Below are 17,595 nucleotides of genomic sequence, written 5' to 3'. Positions count from 1 at the left end.
GTTTTATGTAATTTTAGGAAGGCATTTGTTTAGGGATTTCTTTGTGCCAGTCTGTTGAAAAAAGAGGCTTCATACTTCAAGAGACGTATGTAGCACTGGAATACAAAAGAACAGAAAGACAAAAGTGTGCTCAAGGCTGAGAGAGACCTTAATTACAATCTTGCGTGCCATCTGTATTGGAAGGCTTAGAATGCCAGTTGATATCTCTACGTATTAACACTGAATAGAGAGTGTTCACTGACTATTCTAATTGTAAAAAGAATATTTTTGTTGAAATATCTTTCTTTGAAAATGTACTAGAAAAGATGCTGTGGACAGAATGAGATAGATGAGTACAGATGACATAGAATCTGAATTTAGAAACTCTCCAACTGTATTTGTAAGTAGAAAATAATGATCTTATATGCTGTAATTCAGAAGGAGCTGCTCTGAGTTTCCCGTCATTGCTTTTGGACAATGAAAGCAGGCTTGAAATCTCATTTTTTGAGCACTGTATTCATCTGCCTAGTGGCTCCCTTCCTCATGTGATGTTGGTCACTCGTGTTGCTTCCTACTGATCTCTAAACCTCTTGACTCACCTGTTATAATCTCACTTGAGGACTCATGCCTTATTGATTCTGTTCTTACCAGAGCTTCTCTCAATATTGAGCCTTGGTTCCATAGGACCACCCAGCATACATTTTATTAAATAATTTCTTGAGGCAAGAAAGGAGGCACCACATGCATAGCGTGGTTCTAAGTGCCATACAGGTGTTCCTAATACTTATGAGGAGGACAGCTCTACTGTCATCGACCTCAGTGTACTCTGAGGTCTCAGTGGTCATAAGTAAGGCTATGTTTTAGTCACAGGTATTTTTAGTAAAAGTCATGGGTCACGGGCAGTAAAACAAAAACCTGTGGCTTTTACTATATACCCCTAACTAAAACTTGGGCCTGGGTGTTGTGGGTCCTGGGGGTGGTGGTGGCCCAGGACCTTCACTGGTGCTGGGGGGACATGAGTGGTGGCGTGCAGCCTGGGACCCATGCTGGGGAGGGGAGGCGGGCAGCGACCCAGGACCCTCGCTGGTGCTGGGGCAGGGCGGGTGGCGGCGCACGACTGAGGACCCCTGCTGGTGCTGGGAGTGTGGATGATTGGCAGGGCTGGCAGGCTCCCTACCCGGCTCTGACCGGAATGTCCCTGCACTCCTAGATGGAGGGGCGGCCAGGAGGACTCCACGCAATGCTCCTGCCGCAGACACTGGCTCTGCAGCTCCCATTGGCTGGGAACTGCAGCCAATGGGAGCTGTGGGGGTGGCGCATGTGGGCGTAGGCAGCACGCGGATCCCCCTGGCCCCTCTGCGTAGTTGCTGCAGGGGCATGCAGATGGGAGCTGGGATGCTCCCCACCCCAGGTAAGTGCCACCCTGCACCCCAACTCCCTGCCCCAGCCCTGAGCCACCTACCACACACCCAAACTGATGCTGCTGGCCACTGCAGAAGTCATAGAGATGACAGAAAGTCACGGAATCCATGAGTTCCATGACCTCTGTGATAGACATGCAGCCTTAGTCATAAGCTACAGATTCTCACCTTATACATGATTGGCAATTGACCTCCTTACCTCTCTGGCATGGTGGCAGTCCAGGGAGAAATTGCAATTACGAATGGACTTCCAAACTGTAGTGACCAGAGTCACTCCTGTTTTGGGTCTGAAAACCTACTTGGGAGACTACACACTTAGAGTACTTTGTCTAGGAACCATAGGTACATATAAATGTTCTGGGAGGAAGTGCAGTCCTAAATATACTAAGGACATTCAGAAGCCTAGTATCCCAGAGGGTAATCATGATGGAAATGGATAAGCAAGCCACCTTATTTACAAACAAACAGAGGGTATCAGAACATTCTTTCTGTGCTGGGAAGCCCTATTGGTGTTGGGAGTGAATGCTCCTTGTCCTCTAACTATTAGTTACAGATTGGCTGAACTGTTTGGTAGTGGAGTCAGATGAATTGTCTCTGAGCCAGAAGGCTCTGGCCCGTATCTTTCTCAAGATACTAGATATCTGTACACAATGCCCCTGAACAAAAGGTAGTGGTGTTCCACAAAGCTGTGGAAAGAGGTTAGATTGTTACGGAGACACATTCTCTATCTATTTGTGAGGGAAGGTTGCATATGAATTCCTATTAATACTTCTGATAGCAATGGCCCTGACCAGGCTCAGGAGAAACAAAGATTCACTTATCTTCATAGCCTCCTACTGCCTAAAACAAATATGGTTTTCAAACTTGTCTTGGACAAAGAAGGCTAGTTCCATTAGGCTAATAGTCTTGTCACATCTGAATGCACAGGATAATGGCATCTCTCTACATACCATCTCTTCCTGTCTGTATGGCTCCTGCAACTATAGAAATCAAGAGGCGTGACTTGTGAACTGTCCTGTGTTCTCTTGGTTGCTTGGAAGGAGTTTTCTAGAAGGACTTACAGTTTGAAAGTGTAAAAGTTTTAAGGTCTGGTGTGAAAAGGCCCACACAAAGTCTTCTTGACTGCCTTTTAACTCAGACAAGTGAAGGACAGATCTACAAACAGCAGATCTAAGCCCATGCTCTGATGAGCAATGAGAGCTGTTCATATTAGCAGGAATGCAGAGTGGAGTGTCAGTCATGAGAATGCTGTAGCAAAACTGAAGGTGAGGTAGAGAGCCCCTGGAAAATTCCCAACTTCTGTGGGGAGACAGGTGGACGTTCACTGTGTTAGTAGCAGCTGAAGAGGCTGACCTAAGATTTTTGATGAGGAGAAGACAGGCTGAAGGGCAGTTGGAGGGGAGGTAAGATAGGACTGAGGGGACAGATCAGGAAGAACTCTTGTAAACTGAATTTTTAAGTGGAATAATTATGCTTTTTAGTATCTGTATATCTTTAACTGAAAAGTTGTCCACAGATGTATGGGTTTTCCTTCACATCCTTTAGTAAAAGCATAGTTCTAGTTGCAGAATGTGACCCTGGAGATTTTCAGATGCTTCCTGGAAGGCTTTAAGTCCCTAAGGCAATAAATTAATTATGAAAAATTTGGCTTTAATATTTGTATCCATCTTGCTCCAGCATTTGTGTTATATAAAAGAAATACTTTATCCATTTACTTCAAATCAGCACTCTGAAATTTCAAAAGGAAATAAGCACCAATAACCCTAAGAAATATTTGGCACCCTATAAATCTTACACTTCTGGGATGCACAAAATAGAAACAATTTACTGTTTTACAATAACACGTGAGTGAACACTGTAATAGAAATTACCTGTGCAAATTGGATCACTCTTTTGCTTGTGTGTCAGTGGAGTGCAAGGTGTTGTTCTTCTGGGAATGTTATAACACATAGTCTGTTCCACACCTTAGGCTGTAAGAGCAATTGATCAATTTATATAATTACAAATTAAGTTAAGTTTATGAAAAAACTTATTAACTTTTTGTATGTGGAAACCCAAATTGGTCATTCTTGGCACACAAAAAAAAGTCCCAGAAGCTCTGATTTTTAGTTTGATGTATGTCTTTTATGAAACACATGTTATTTACAATAGGAAATGGAGAGCAATCAATTATACAATTCAGTATAAAAAATTCCATTGTCTGTATTTGTTGTACAAACATACATTGTTTTATTGCTATGAAATTATGACAATCTTTCAGAAACTTTACTGTGGGTAATTTGCATATATATATATATATAAATACAAGGTAAAACAATAAACATCTTCAGATATCCTTAGACTTCTTTTAGCCAGTTCCATAGACAGCAGTAGTTATTTCTCCGTGGCTCCAAATTCCTACAGATTTTTGTATGAAAATCCCTCAAGTCATGCAGCTGTCATGACACTCGCACTGTCTCTGTTTTTAAAAAGTATTGTTGATGTATCTTTTTTTTTTCTCACCTTGACCTTTTTTTACATTGGTTTTTGATGTAACTGACACCGTTTTTTGTAATGGTCATTGGTTATTTACTTTTCTTAACTTTTATAAAAAGTTCTTGAAATCAGTTAATTGATTTTGACTGTCACTTAGCCCTGGTCTACACACAGCCCCTGGTTCGAACTAGGGTACGCGAATTCAGCTTCGTGAATAACGTAGCTGAATTCGAACTACCCTAGTTCGAATGACTTACCGTCCAGACGCCGCGGAAGCGAACTCTGCGGCTCCAAGGTCGACTCCGGCAACTCCTCCTGCCGCGGTGGAGTACCGGAGTCGACCGCGGCGCTTCCGGAGTTCGAACTATCGCGTCTAGATCAGACGCGATAGTTCGAACTCCGAGAAGTCGAACTCGCCGCGTCGACCCGGCGGGTAAGTATAGACGTGGCCTCAGACTCTTGGGCAAATAGCTATCAAATTAAGATCACTAGGAATTCCTGCAGAAATATTATTTGTAGGGTAATGTAGTGTGACTATATACATGGAAATTCAATTATAGATAAGTAAAACTTGTACACTGAAAGGTGGTGGAAGTATTCTCTCACATTTGGTATTGGCTGGGGTTGTCATTAGTTCAGTCTAGTGTGCTTTACTACTCGGGCTTTTGCTTTGTAACTTTGGGCATCCGGCATTAGTCACCTGGATACATGCTTTACTGATCAGTACATAAGATGCCTTTGTCAGGTAACTTTGGCATCTGGCTCCATAAGAATCACTGAGAAAAACTGTCCTGTATCTTAAGAATATTAATAAAATCCCATTTTTAAAAAGTAAGAGAACGTTAAGGGTGAATGGTTAATCACTCAAGACAAGAAATGTCAAGATTAAAGTTATATGCAAAGTTTTAACTGTCTCTTGTACATGTACATTATGGTGGTCTTACTTACACGAGCAGATACCATTTCACAAATGCAATAAATATCATATACATTTTTTTCTCTATAACTTCAGATAGATGTGCAACATTTTATAGTGCTGGACATTACCGTGCATATGCCAGAATTCAGGCTATCTACATGCAAGATGCGATAAGGGCTTCTGGACAACCCTGTCTCATTTATTGCACACCTTAGACTAATGTAGAAAATATTGCATAAGATGACATTGTATTATGTGAGAAATGGTTTGCAATCATGCAAATTAGAGTATACTGTAAAGTAGAAGTACAAGAGGGTAGAGTTAAGCTGCTAACTTTAACTTTACCACATCTTGACTTCTGAACGCTCACATATTCAGTCTTAATCTTCTCTTAACATGCTTTTTAATAGCAATTTCCTAGGTTTCGTAAATAGAAAAAAAAAAGAAATTTTATTACCTGAAACTGCTTTATTAGACACCACCCTAACACTTTGTCTTGCGCAAAGTTCGTTCTGAATTAAGCTTGTTAAGGAAGAACTCATAACCATTCATATTTCCCCCTTTTTTTGTAAAAATGCCAAATGTATGAATTTCTTTGTCAAAATGTAGAATTTTGAGAAATTTTGACAAGCCTCTATGCTTATCCTGGAGACCCGCTTATTGAGCTTTCTATGATTCATTGTTTACTGCACAGCAAATGTGGCAGGGGTCTTATGGCTTCATGCAGGGCCTAATCCAGTCAGATGTTGAGAAAATATTGGGAGGTTATTTGCAATCTCAGTTACCATAGCAGGCACTGGAAATAGAGCGCAGCACCTCGTGCCATTATACTCTTAAGTCTTAACCTAAAAACAAGGTTTTTCAGATATTTTCAGAGTGGAACATATCATAAGAGAGTATCCCATCTCCCTTCTGATTTGCGATTACATAACATTCCTGTAGCAATGACAATGATTACCTACATTAGAAAAACAATGGAAAATATTAATGTATTTTTATCTGTCTTTAACACAATTTAAGCAGCTGGGAATAAGGAGAGCCTGTGTCTTGTGACCAGTGACCTCTGTGTAGGCTACCAGCAAGGGTTGTGCAGCAAACCGGTTGGACCACAGTTGGGAAATCTTTACCCATTTTAATGAGAAATGGGTCCTATGGAAGAGTCTGTACTGTACTCATGCCTAGCATAACTTTCCTTTGCTTAGAATATAGGTAAAAGGTGTTTTAAAGATTAAAAAAAGCTGTGCTCAAAGTATTAAAAAGCTTGCATGAATTGCCCTCATAACACACTTAAATCAAAAGCAGTTTTCACTGGAAAACTCAAAAGGCATTTCATGTCAATGAAAGCAATTTCACTGCCAGTTTTCAACATTTACTGTTTCAATGCTAGAACTGTCCAAAAATCACAAGAATTGTATATACATTTTCTCTTTATTAAGCTTATATTTGAGATGCATAGAATAACCACTTTAAAAGGCTGAAAAAATCATATGTAAATCCCAGGAAATTTACAATATTTACCACCCAAAAAATCGAAGACTAATAGTTGAAAGATTCAAAAATGGTATGTTATGATGGAATGAAAATAGTAATGTAATGTAAATACTTAGGCAACCTTAACTAAAACTATTGCAACCATCATACCTATGCAGATCTCTCCTGCAGCCTAACCTGCAAAATGAGAGGTGCAACTGTGAAACGGCAAGATTTGGTGGTAGGTCTGCAGCCCTTATGGAGCAAGTAGTTTTTAACTGAAGCACTGCAGAAGTTTTTAACTGAAGCACTTTTTCCCCCCAGAAAAAGGTATAATATTACTTCAGTGCTTGATTTTCAGAGGAGCTGAATGCTCACAGTTCTTGTTGATTTCAGTTGGAATTAAAGGTTCTCAGCACTGATGAAAATAAATTGGGCCTTAGCTGTGTCTTCACTAGGACAGAAACTTGTGTCTTAAATAATGTGAATTAGTTAACACAAAGTAAAACCCTAATGAAGACAAGGCAGTTTGTAGTTGTCACACAAGACAGTATGCAAGGTAAAGACTATGGAAGCATACGGTTAATCTCAACCTAACTCATGTGAAAATGGCAAACTGCCTTGTCGTCATTAGGATTTTATGTTGTATTAGTTAACTTGAGTTAAGACACAGCTTTTTTCCCCTAGTGAAGACAAGGCCTTAGTGTCTGGTTCCTAATAAGATTCTAAATGTGAAAGTCTCAGTAGTTGATTGGCTTCAGACCTTTATGTGCTGTTTCCTTGAACTTGATACTTCCTTCAGAAATCCACTCCAGATATGAATACCATTTTATTTGTAACATCTAAAATATTATTTTAATTGGCTTATTTTCATTAATGAGCTGTTAAAAATACTGGTTTACTTGGATGCATAACATGAAAGATGGTATACCAAAGTTTGCTTTTGATCACTCTCATGCTGTCTACTTTAATGTGACATCTCTCCATTGAAGCTGTTTTTCTGTTTCTTTTGTTTAGATTTAACTTTGATCTCCAAAATCGTAGATACTGCTTGCTATAGATAGCAATTTTGGAAATATTTTAACCTTTTCCATTATAATAAATTGGGATTTTATATAAGTTAAGGAACTGTTCCTGCTAAAGATGGATGCTTCTATGAATGTGCTTAACTTTATCCACATGAATAGTCTCAGTGAATGAGTAAATGAGATTATTCATAATGTTTAAAGTTAAGCACATGAATAAGTCAAGTCTTTGCAGGATCTGGGCCTAAGTGAAGAACTCTTAAAAGCTAACATCCTGAAATGGTGGTGCATACTGTTTTGTGAGTTAAACTTAATAATACTGTCAAGTAGTTTCATTTGGGTGTTCGCAACAAAAGAAAAACTCAAATGGTTAATGGTTTACTTGGTCTGTCTAATACATGCTTTTATTTTACCTCTCTTAAACAGTGAGGGAGTGAAATATTTAGAAATAAAACATCAATTGGATTATTACCCTCAAAAAATTACTTACTCCCACTTCTGAGCAGAATACGGTGAAACCTTTTTAAAATTCCTGTAGCATTATCAGCGCAAATAAAAATGGGTTAGGTACACTTTGTAACCACACAAGAACATATAAGAGAAAAATGAAGACACATCATTGAGTGCAGTGTTTGCTGTCTGTGGGAAACTTGCTGTTTGTTACTCTTATGGACACAAGACCCATTTTGACTGGAGGCACGTTCCTGAGTTACATGCAACAAGTACAGTGTATAAAGGGATGGAAATAGGATTAAAAAATTGATGATGACTGAATGAGAACAAATGTCTACCAAAGAAATAGTTATATGTATTGATTTATAATACCGTATGTTATCTAGATAAGCTTAATGCAGAAAGTACAGTGACTTCTAAGATTACTATATAATCTCTGTCCTTTTGCTCTGCATCAGAAGAAACTAATAAAAAGCAATGTCATGAAGACAGCTATTTCTGACCGATTGACAGCTTGGAAAATTAAATTACCTCAAGTTACCATCTATTCCAAATGTTTGAATATATTTCTCTTTAATTTTTTTATACGCATACAGAACCATATCTTGGAGGGCTTTCAAGAGGTATCCAGTAAAACATTTTGCGCTTCTGCTATGCACATAAAATACTATGAATATAAAATATTCATTATTTACTCATTGAATTGTAATGTCTTGCTATAGTGACCAGTGATACATTGGCTACATGTTGTATGCAAATCATTATCATTATCCGTTATTACTCTGTACTTTTCCTTTGTAATTACATTTTGATTTTTTGTGTACACTCAGTGCTTTTGTTTGTAATGTTGATGTGGTACTAAGTTATTTTAATAATAGGAAGTCTCTTCATGATAGATTTGTGGCTTCAAAGTAGCATTAGACAGCTTGCCCCATAAGTACATGGAAACAATTAATCTAAATTAGGCTTAATTTATTGGTATTGAAAGTTTACTGTGCTTACTCCAGTGTTGATTACTGAGTTAGACTTTCAAATTGTGGCATGCTTTTGCACTTGTAAAAAGCAGGAATTATGCTAGCAAGTACATGTGCAGTATGTAATGAGTATGACACTTTTAATCTGTTGTGTGTGTAAATCTGCCACACTCAGAAATTGGTGTAGAGTGGGTGAAACTACAAATATTGCCATACAAGTACAGTAACATTGTGTGATTAGCATTCATTCTGGCTGGGCCACTTTGAAATGATGAACCTTGAGCTGAAAAACCTTATGAATTGAAAATTGTGAGTAGGTAAAGTTGTATTTCATAGACTCAGACTTCATAAAGGTGTAACTTTCACTAAGTCCTCTAATCTTAATATTATTTTTCAGTTTATATGGGACACATGAACAATAAATACAAGCATTTTGATAGTGTCAATTAATAAAAATATGCACCCCTCAATAAAAGATTGAGGCCCTGAGTAAAAAGAAGTCTCTGTCAAGTAGAGCCGCCAAAACATGGAATTTCCAATTTGCAGGAAATTTTGCATTTTTGAAATTTGACTTAGTTCCAAATCAGAATGAGTGTAATTTAAAAAAAAAATTCTGTGAACCAGCAATCCTTCCCCTCCCACATTTTGGAAACAATGACACAGTGTTTATAAAATGAAATCTGCTCTCTAACCGGAACAGCTGCTGAGTGAAATTGACATTCTCATCAGTTTCACGGCTGCTAATAGCAGCTGCTGAGGCTCCCATGTGTAGCTGGGTGACATTTTTTTGGATGAAGTAGTTTATTCACTGAAAAATGCAGTTTCAGTCAACTCAAAACTATTGCACGTTTGATCCAGTAGTTTTGGCTGGGGAAATTTTTTTCAGGATCAGCGAACTGCATGCATGTCTTTCTGTTCTCTTCATAAACTTTAGCTTGCTGTTTAGGGCATATGCCTAGGATGTGGGAGAACCAGGTTTGAGTGCTCACTCTGGAGCAGGGACTTGAACGCAGATCTCTCCCGTTTTCTAGGTGAGGGCCCTAACCACCAGGATATTTTCTCTTCTAGGGTGAGTGTGTCTCAGTCTCGCCTGTTGAAACTGTTCTGCTGTGCACAAATACTTAAAAATTAATTGGGCCACAGAGAGAGAATGTGAGAATAAAGCATTCACCTGGAAGGTAGGAGATGTGGATTCAAGTCCATCCTCTGAATCAGGCAGAGGGAACATTTGAATCCATATCTTCTTCCTCACCTGTGAGTGCCTTAATCACCAGGCTCTAGAGCAATTTCCAGTTTGCTGACAAATTCCCAACATTTTTTGGAACCAAACTGAATATTGCCTCTGATTTTTTTGGTTTGCTGGCTGAACGGAATTCTTTCAATTCTTTCCCCAGCTCTGCTCCCAACATTTGTAGTTCCATGCTGGGAACTCCAGGGCTTTCAGACTTCTGGGCCAGCTAGCATTATAGTGAGCTGACTGGCCTGGGAATCTCAATACCCTCACATTCCTCACCTGGGGCAGCCCCTTGCAGACTGCCTTCAAGCCACAGCCCTGGGAGCCTGCCCAGGACTTCCAGGCTCTCAGCTCTACAGCAGAGCTTGGAAGTTCTGATGGCAGGGCTGGCCTGAAGCTGCAGACAATGATCAAATATCTCAGAATATTTTGTATCCTATATCCCAACATCTTTTGCAGTGTTTTAGCCAGCCCCTCCATGGCAGTGTAATACATAATCAGTTATTTATTTTATGAAATTAATATATTTATAAAAAGTTTTAACTGTTCTGCCAAATATGACCAGAGCCAGTGCTTACATTCAGGACATTATACGTTTAATATTTTCATATTTAAAAAATATAATGTATGTATATATGGAAAATTTCAGATTACCCAGTGATATATATTCAGTCAGCGCTATAACAGCAGCATTTACACTTAAGTTATATTGGCAACCAGAAGTGCTAGAAAAATAATGAGAATAATTATTTTAAAACACACAAGAAAAACTTAGCCTATAGAAAATGTGATCCCCAGACCATGGCTTCATAATCCGCTTTGGGATTGCAAATCCAAGCTTGAGCAATATTGTCTTAAAGGTTTGTGAGAAAAGTCTACAAAAATCAGAGGGTAAAAATCTCTCTGTTAAATTGATACATAGAATTATCGTTACTGCCCTTTTCAGACCTTATGGAAGATCAAGGTCGAATTAAATATTTGACAGAACCATTTGGATAGGATACATTGAAAAATAAGATTCACAGCTCTGCTTTACCCTTAAAACAAACATATAGCTGCCTATGTTAGCCATTTGCTTTTAGAAGCAGGCTTATTAAACATAGTTATCTGGAGCTATTGTAACAATGACTATTTGCTATGAAGCAAATTCTTTTGTTAGGTTTGTGCATAGGAGCCACAAACAAGTTTGACAAGGAATGTGCCATTCTACTGCTCAACTCCTGTAGAAAGCACACAGGAAAGCAGAATTTAGCTCCTTTTCATTCCTATGTGTAGTTGCGGTGGGAAGCCTTGCATGGGGGATAAACATGATAAAATACTGCCCATTCTGCAGTGCGTGGCGTACATTGAACCAATACACAGTGCTTCAAACACTTCATCAACACCTACTAGAGAATTAAATGTACCTAGTAGGTATGAAAGACTTAGGGAACAGCTACATCAGCAGAGGTACTGGAACTGTGTGCAGACTCAGGAAGCTGACATTGTCTTGGCATGCATCCAGAAAGTCAGCTTTTTAATTATGTATTGGTCTAGAAACCCTGTTTCCCCCTTTTTTAATGCAAGCTTCAGTTCTGCCAAAGTTGCTGGTACGGGTATCTTCATTCACCAAGGCAAGCATTTCACATGCCCAAGATTAGTGGGGGGGGGTTTAGCCCAGCCCCTACGGATATCTTTGCCTCATAATGATAAATCCTGTCAACATACGTGAAAACCATTTAACCCTAAACAAATGAAAATATGTTTTGCAAAAACGCCATTTTTGGCTTTACGAATAGGATTCTGTGGATAAGTCATCCAAAACAAACTTATTTAGCTCCTCTTTGGTATCAGACACGTTCCTATGAACATTTAAAGCATATCAAGTATTATAAACCTTTACATTCCCATTCGTCAGCGTATGTACAATGTGCCCAGCTATTTGATAGCATTGTCATCAGACAGGTGAAGAGTCTGCCGTCAGAGTAAGTCAGAGGGTGCTTGTAAGGCTATGCGACATAGTCTGAAGTTGATCGCATCTACATCGCGGGTTATTAGAAAAACCCCATTTCAAAAGATTGGCCACACAATTACCCTGTCTTATTTGCAACTGGCTCAGGGATGACCCAGAGGTGCCTTGGCAGGTCAAAACTTGGTGGGCAGATGGTTGGGTCGGTGATATTCCCATTTATTTGTGTTTTATTGTTTCATATTTAGGGTTATTAACCTGATAAAGTCATTCAATATGATGAACATGTACTATAAAACACAATTATTAAGTGGTATATTATTTTCTTCAGTTTCTAACGCACACGGCTAATAACTATGAGAAGGAGGGGTGGGGGAAGGGTAGGATAATCAATTTTGGAAGTAACAAGAAAAACATCTGAGCAGAACTGTGTCAGAATATGACCAAGGACACTAATTTCCTGACTGTTATAATCTTTCAATAAAATGTATATTTTCCACTGTTTTAGCTGCATCTTTCAGGACTGGAGACTTTTCTCATGATTTATGTTTATCTTACGCTAAATATCTAGTCAAGTATTCTGTTAATTAGAATAAAATGAACATATATAGCATATACCAACATTGAAAGTTCTTGGGCTTTAATTATCTGAAAGCATTCTATAACTGCCCTTAACCGTGAATACAAAACTTTGAGTCATCTGTGTAGTCATAAGAATACCAAGATGGAATGATTGCATCATGATTCCAAATGTTTTGTTGTTATATAATAAATTGATTTGACTCTTTTTGGTGCCCCATTTCTTCTTTTTCTGACCCCATTTTCCCTTTTCTTTTTTAAATGTTCGTGTAACTAGATGTTAGCAGTGTTGTAGCTGTGGTCTGTTTCCTGCTTTTCTCCTTAGCTGGCACTGTGCAAATGAAAGGGGCGGTATAGTAAGGCTATACTTTACTTTGGCCAAATTACATTGTGGAGGAGATTACAAATTGTATTATTACACATGGGTTACAGTTTGTTTATAGAGCTGGCCAGAAAACGCCAACATAATTTTTTTGTGAAATGTTCTTACATTTTCCAGCTGTCTGTAGTGCTTGATACCAGATTTTATACTAGGCCAAATTCAGCACTGGGGTGCAATTTTAAGATGCACTAGGGGTGAAATTGGCTCTTTATATTTATAGTACCAACCAAAAGATACAAGAGCTTTTAAATAGATTTTAGAAAGTCTTGCCACATTAAAAGATGATAGTGAAGGTAATTGTATTAATGATGGACAGCTGGTATTGTGAAACTTTAACAGTTTCCGATATGGTATAAGCCATATGTTGTCTTTGAAATCTCTTTCAATATAAAAATATAACAAACTCTTAAGTGAACTGCTGTCAAAGTAAGCAATGCTGAATGTATATACTTCTTATGTTTTAAACACCTTAGTGCATAGCTGCTCCAATATATGATACTTACAGTCTTCCTTTAAACTGGTTTGGCCATAGGTGGTCATAATTTGAATACCTAAGGAGACTAAATAAGAATATAGGTTTTATTCTTTTGTTAAAATTCACCCACCAGTTGCAATCGCACAACTGGTGAAATAAGAGAATCACAGAGGTGTACAGAATCTCTTTAAATTTCATTATGCTGCAGGGACTGGGATCCACTCAAAATCCTTGTGCAAAGGTTTCCAGTGTATTGACCTGAATATCTTTATGAAATATTGAGTAATAACTTGAAATGCAGATGTTATATAATCTTAGCTGTGATTTAGGTTTTGAAATATATTTAGACATGGAATAGCTCCTAACACTGTTAGTATGGATTCTGAGAAGTAATATCTGCAAGTTCTTCACTAGAATAGATCATGTATTTTGGAAGTAATTCTTCAAATCATTCTCTTGATTACTTGCTTATTTAATGCAACATTTGCCTTGAAACATATTCCAGGAGTGTGTAATATGCAAAATAAATTTTACCTAATCTTGCATTAAAATAATCAAATTATTATGCATTGTTTAAGCTAAGATATACATAAAATGTTCATTAATAAGTGTTAAAATTCTTAGTTCAAATCTATTTGATGTATTCTTTTGATCCTTAGGGTTGAGCAATGTAGTAAGCACAGCTAACTATTAATACCATTAAAGAATTTTCACTATTGTTTTTCTAACATTATTAGCCTATTTAAAATTTGTACATCACTGGAAAATTAATAATTTTGTCAGACTTTGACATAAGAATCCAAAATCTGACTTCTGAAACACAACGTTTCTCATAAATTGCAGTTTGAGACCTGCTGGTCTCTAAAAGAAAGGAAGCTGTTCAGAGGCCAATATTAATGATTGCTGTTATAGACATCTGTGTTTATTGTAGGGAGAAAATGCTGTATGTTAAAGCCACATGCTTTTGTTTGGTAGATAGTAACTGTGTGACAGAATATTAAAGTAGTAGTTTGGAGATAAGGTAAATTATTCAGAAACTAATTCGTAATTATTCTTTATTTTTTTCTGTAGTGGTCATTTGTAGTGGCTACAATTACAGAAATTCCACCAGTTCTCTTTCTTCCCAATTTCCTTGTTCAGAGAAAGGTTCTGAAGCCTCTAAGAACCCAAACAGGAGGAACAATAATGGTAAGCTATTGATGCTTTTTTCTACTGTCTTTCATCAATTTGAATTAATGAACTACATTTTTAAAATGTAACCATTTCCCTTTTGTCATAGATTTTATAATGTAGAGCCGTCTGTGCTTGTGTACCAATGGATCTGTGACTGGGTGGATTTACTAATCCTACACTGGACCAGGGCAGGACAGGGGTTAATGATCTGTCCTAGAGACAGTGGCTAAATCCAGCATGACATTGCAATACCTAGCAGCTGTATCAAGATGAGAGGGCATGAAAAGAGAAACAACCGCTAAGAAGGGGGAGATTTTTGACCCTACTCAGGATGTCATCTGCTCTTACAATTCTTTTTTTTTCTGGTACCATAGGAAAAAGGTTGTGCTGCTTAAAATGAGTTTCTAGTCTGAAATATAACTAGTGAGGAAACGACAGCTTCTTACTGTTCATTTTGTGTATTCAGAAATTCAGACCTGCTCATTTTAGTGATTAAAATAAGGTTTTACTGCTTTTTACTGCTGTTCGCACTATAGCGGTAGCACAGCTAAAATGAAGTGAGCTGTATTCTGTTTAATCATAACAGAATTGTTTTCCAAGTCCCAATTAGTTACAGCTGTTTTTCCTCACTGCAGGCAGTGGAGTCGCACAGGTGTCACTGAGGGCTTAATTTGCCCTACAGAACCTTTATTACAGACGGTGATATGCCAGATGGAAAGAACCCACTTGAGACTCTGAGCTAAGGCTGAGTTTGCAGGACTAGTAGTTGGGAAATAACATCTTTTTCGTTCAAAACTGAACACATTTTGACATTGAAATCAGAGAGGCAACAACCACCAAACCCTTCTATGATTTTTGTCAGAGTAGAAGCACATTTCATTAAGTAAACCGCAGTGCTTCAAGACCGTAGTGGTATTCCATATCTCTTTTCACAGGAACAGACCTGTAGCAGCGAGTTTATAAGTTGAAAATAAATGATTTTATCTAAATTCACAGTTGATGTGATGGCAAATAGATTTTCACTGCATCTACTGCATTTTCGCCCTCCCCTGCCCTTCCCAAACTAGCTGTTACAATGAAGACCCATGGAACGGTACAGAATCCCACACTGCCGTTCCTGAATTATGTTAAGGTTAGCTATTGAAGTGCATTGTCTTGAGGTTCAGCAGTGTACTACTTCTTTTTCTTTCAGCACTAGAAATCAGAATAAAAGATCTATTGCAACTTACTAGCTGATATGAAAGGTGGAGGAGGCGGCGAAGCTATAGGGGAACTGTAAAGCAGCAGCAGTATTTTTACAAAACTGAGAGGTTGTCTATGTTAATTGTCTATCTGTGGGATAATAGGCACTTCGCAGCAATCAGACTGTACAGTAAAAGCAAGATGCATTTTTTTCAAATTCTTCCCTTGGTGAATAACATCAAAGATTCATTGAAGATGCAAATAACATATAAATACTTAAGGGGAGGGGTGGAGTAACAGAGGCCACAAGGCTGGGTGGGGGGAACCTCAGTCTGCCTTAGATCCCAAGGTCCTCCTTCCCCCTCAACTCCAACCCCCCCCCCCATGAGCGCATGGTCTGAGTGTGCAATCCTGGGTCTTGTTTACCACTAGAAGCCGGCCCTTTCTGATCCATAAAAACAGGCAATCATCTGACCCGTAGCATCATAAGCAGCACAACTCCTGATTTACAACTAAGGGGACAGAGGATGGGACAACTAACCAGAGAGTAGAGGTTTTTGAAAATCCTAGTGTAGTTTAAATGGGGGGAGGAGGGGGCACCCAGCAGCCAATCAGCCTCCATTCCCTTTTGCCAAGCCAACAGCTAAGCAGAGAACTGCTATTGCGGGGGTGGCAGAGCTTCTCTTCCTGTCAGGCATACATTTTGGGCTTCTCTCATTCCCTGCTGTCCAGTCAAGGTTCTCCCCAGCTACAGGTGGTAAGAGGGTATTATTTAAAGCACCCAAAATAGGAAATTAATTTTACACTTTGTTCAAAAAGTAATTAAAATTAAAAACTTAAAATTAATTAAAATATACTGTTAAAATGATGTGTACATCATTGCTAGCTTTGGAAAATGCTGTGTACCCAAAAGAAGGGTTGATAGTACCATAAGAAAGGAGACTGCACTAAAAAAATGGTGTGTCCGCTATAATTAAAATTAATGGAGTAAAATATCTTGTCCCATGTGTTTTCGTTTATGTGGCAGTATTGTCTGTCAGTGCTTACAACAATCAGTGGGCTTACAGTAAATTATATTAAGTGTTTGTTGTTCAGATTTATGCCTGTTTTAAGAATAGCAACATATTATTGTATGGCAAGAAGCATTCCTGGTGCGAAGGCACATAACTACTAGCGCTGTGGAAAGGACTTGCTTGGTTTTCTACAGTGTAGTGTCTTTAGACTTGACTTTTTGAAGTAATATGGCACACAAGGTCAAATTCTTCCTTTACATTGGGGTGGGCAAACTATGGCTCGGGGGCCACATCTGGTCCTCCAGATGTTTTAATCTGGCCTTCGAGCTCCCACCGAGGCTTGCCTTGCTCCAGAGTGCCAGCCGGGGAGCGGGGTTGAGGTCTTGCCCCACTCTGCATGGCTCCTGGAAGCAGCAGCGTGTCCCTCCTCTGGTTCCTACACAAAGGGGCAACCAGGGGGCTCTGCACGCTGTCCCCACCCCAAGTGCTGCCTCCGCAGCTCCTGTTGAACCACCTGGCCACATCTCTGCGTAGGAGCTGGAGCGGGGACATGCTACTGTTTCTGCCCCCAGCCCCCTCCCGCACTCAACTCTCTGCCCCTCCTGCACCCCCAACCGCTCATCCCTAGCCCCACCCCAGAGCCCGCACCCCCAGCCGGAGCCCTCCTGCACCCCAACCCCCAATTTCATAAGCATTCATGGCCCACCATACAATTTCCATACCCAGATGTGGCCTTCAGGCCAAAAAGTTTGCCCACCCCTGCCTTCCATCCTTGAAAGCCATGTACATAGTGCCAGTGAAAGTGAGGGGGACCTATGCACATGTAACCTAGGGCAAAATTTGCCCCATAGCTCTGAAGAAATGTTGTGTGAGTCATTAATAGATACTCAAGA

At 39.1% G+C, this 17,595-nt stretch overlaps 1 protein-coding gene across 6 annotated transcripts in view; it reads left to right on the top strand.

The window, feature by feature from the left end:
* Positions 1-17,595, top strand: part of HDAC11 (histone deacetylase 11) — a 120,049-nt gene that overhangs the window by 40,220 nt on the left and 62,234 nt on the right. For all 6 annotated transcript variants that reach the window (XM_045024959.1, XM_045024960.1, XM_045024958.1 and 3 more), the window contains exon 4: positions 14,406-14,522. In XM_045024959.1, the coding sequence (XP_044880894.1) occupies positions 14,406-14,522 (117 nt within the window). The remainder of the gene's footprint in view (positions 1-14,405; positions 14,523-17,595) is intronic.

The sequence above is a fragment of the Mauremys mutica genome, chromosome 7 (genome assembly GCF_020497125.1).
Source record: "Mauremys mutica isolate MM-2020 ecotype Southern chromosome 7, ASM2049712v1, whole genome shotgun sequence".
In the NCBI taxonomy this organism is placed as follows: Eukaryota; Metazoa; Chordata; order Testudines; family Geoemydidae; genus Mauremys; species Mauremys mutica.
Note: the sequence above shows the minus strand (reverse complement) of the source record. Positions and strands in the feature narration are given on the sequence as shown.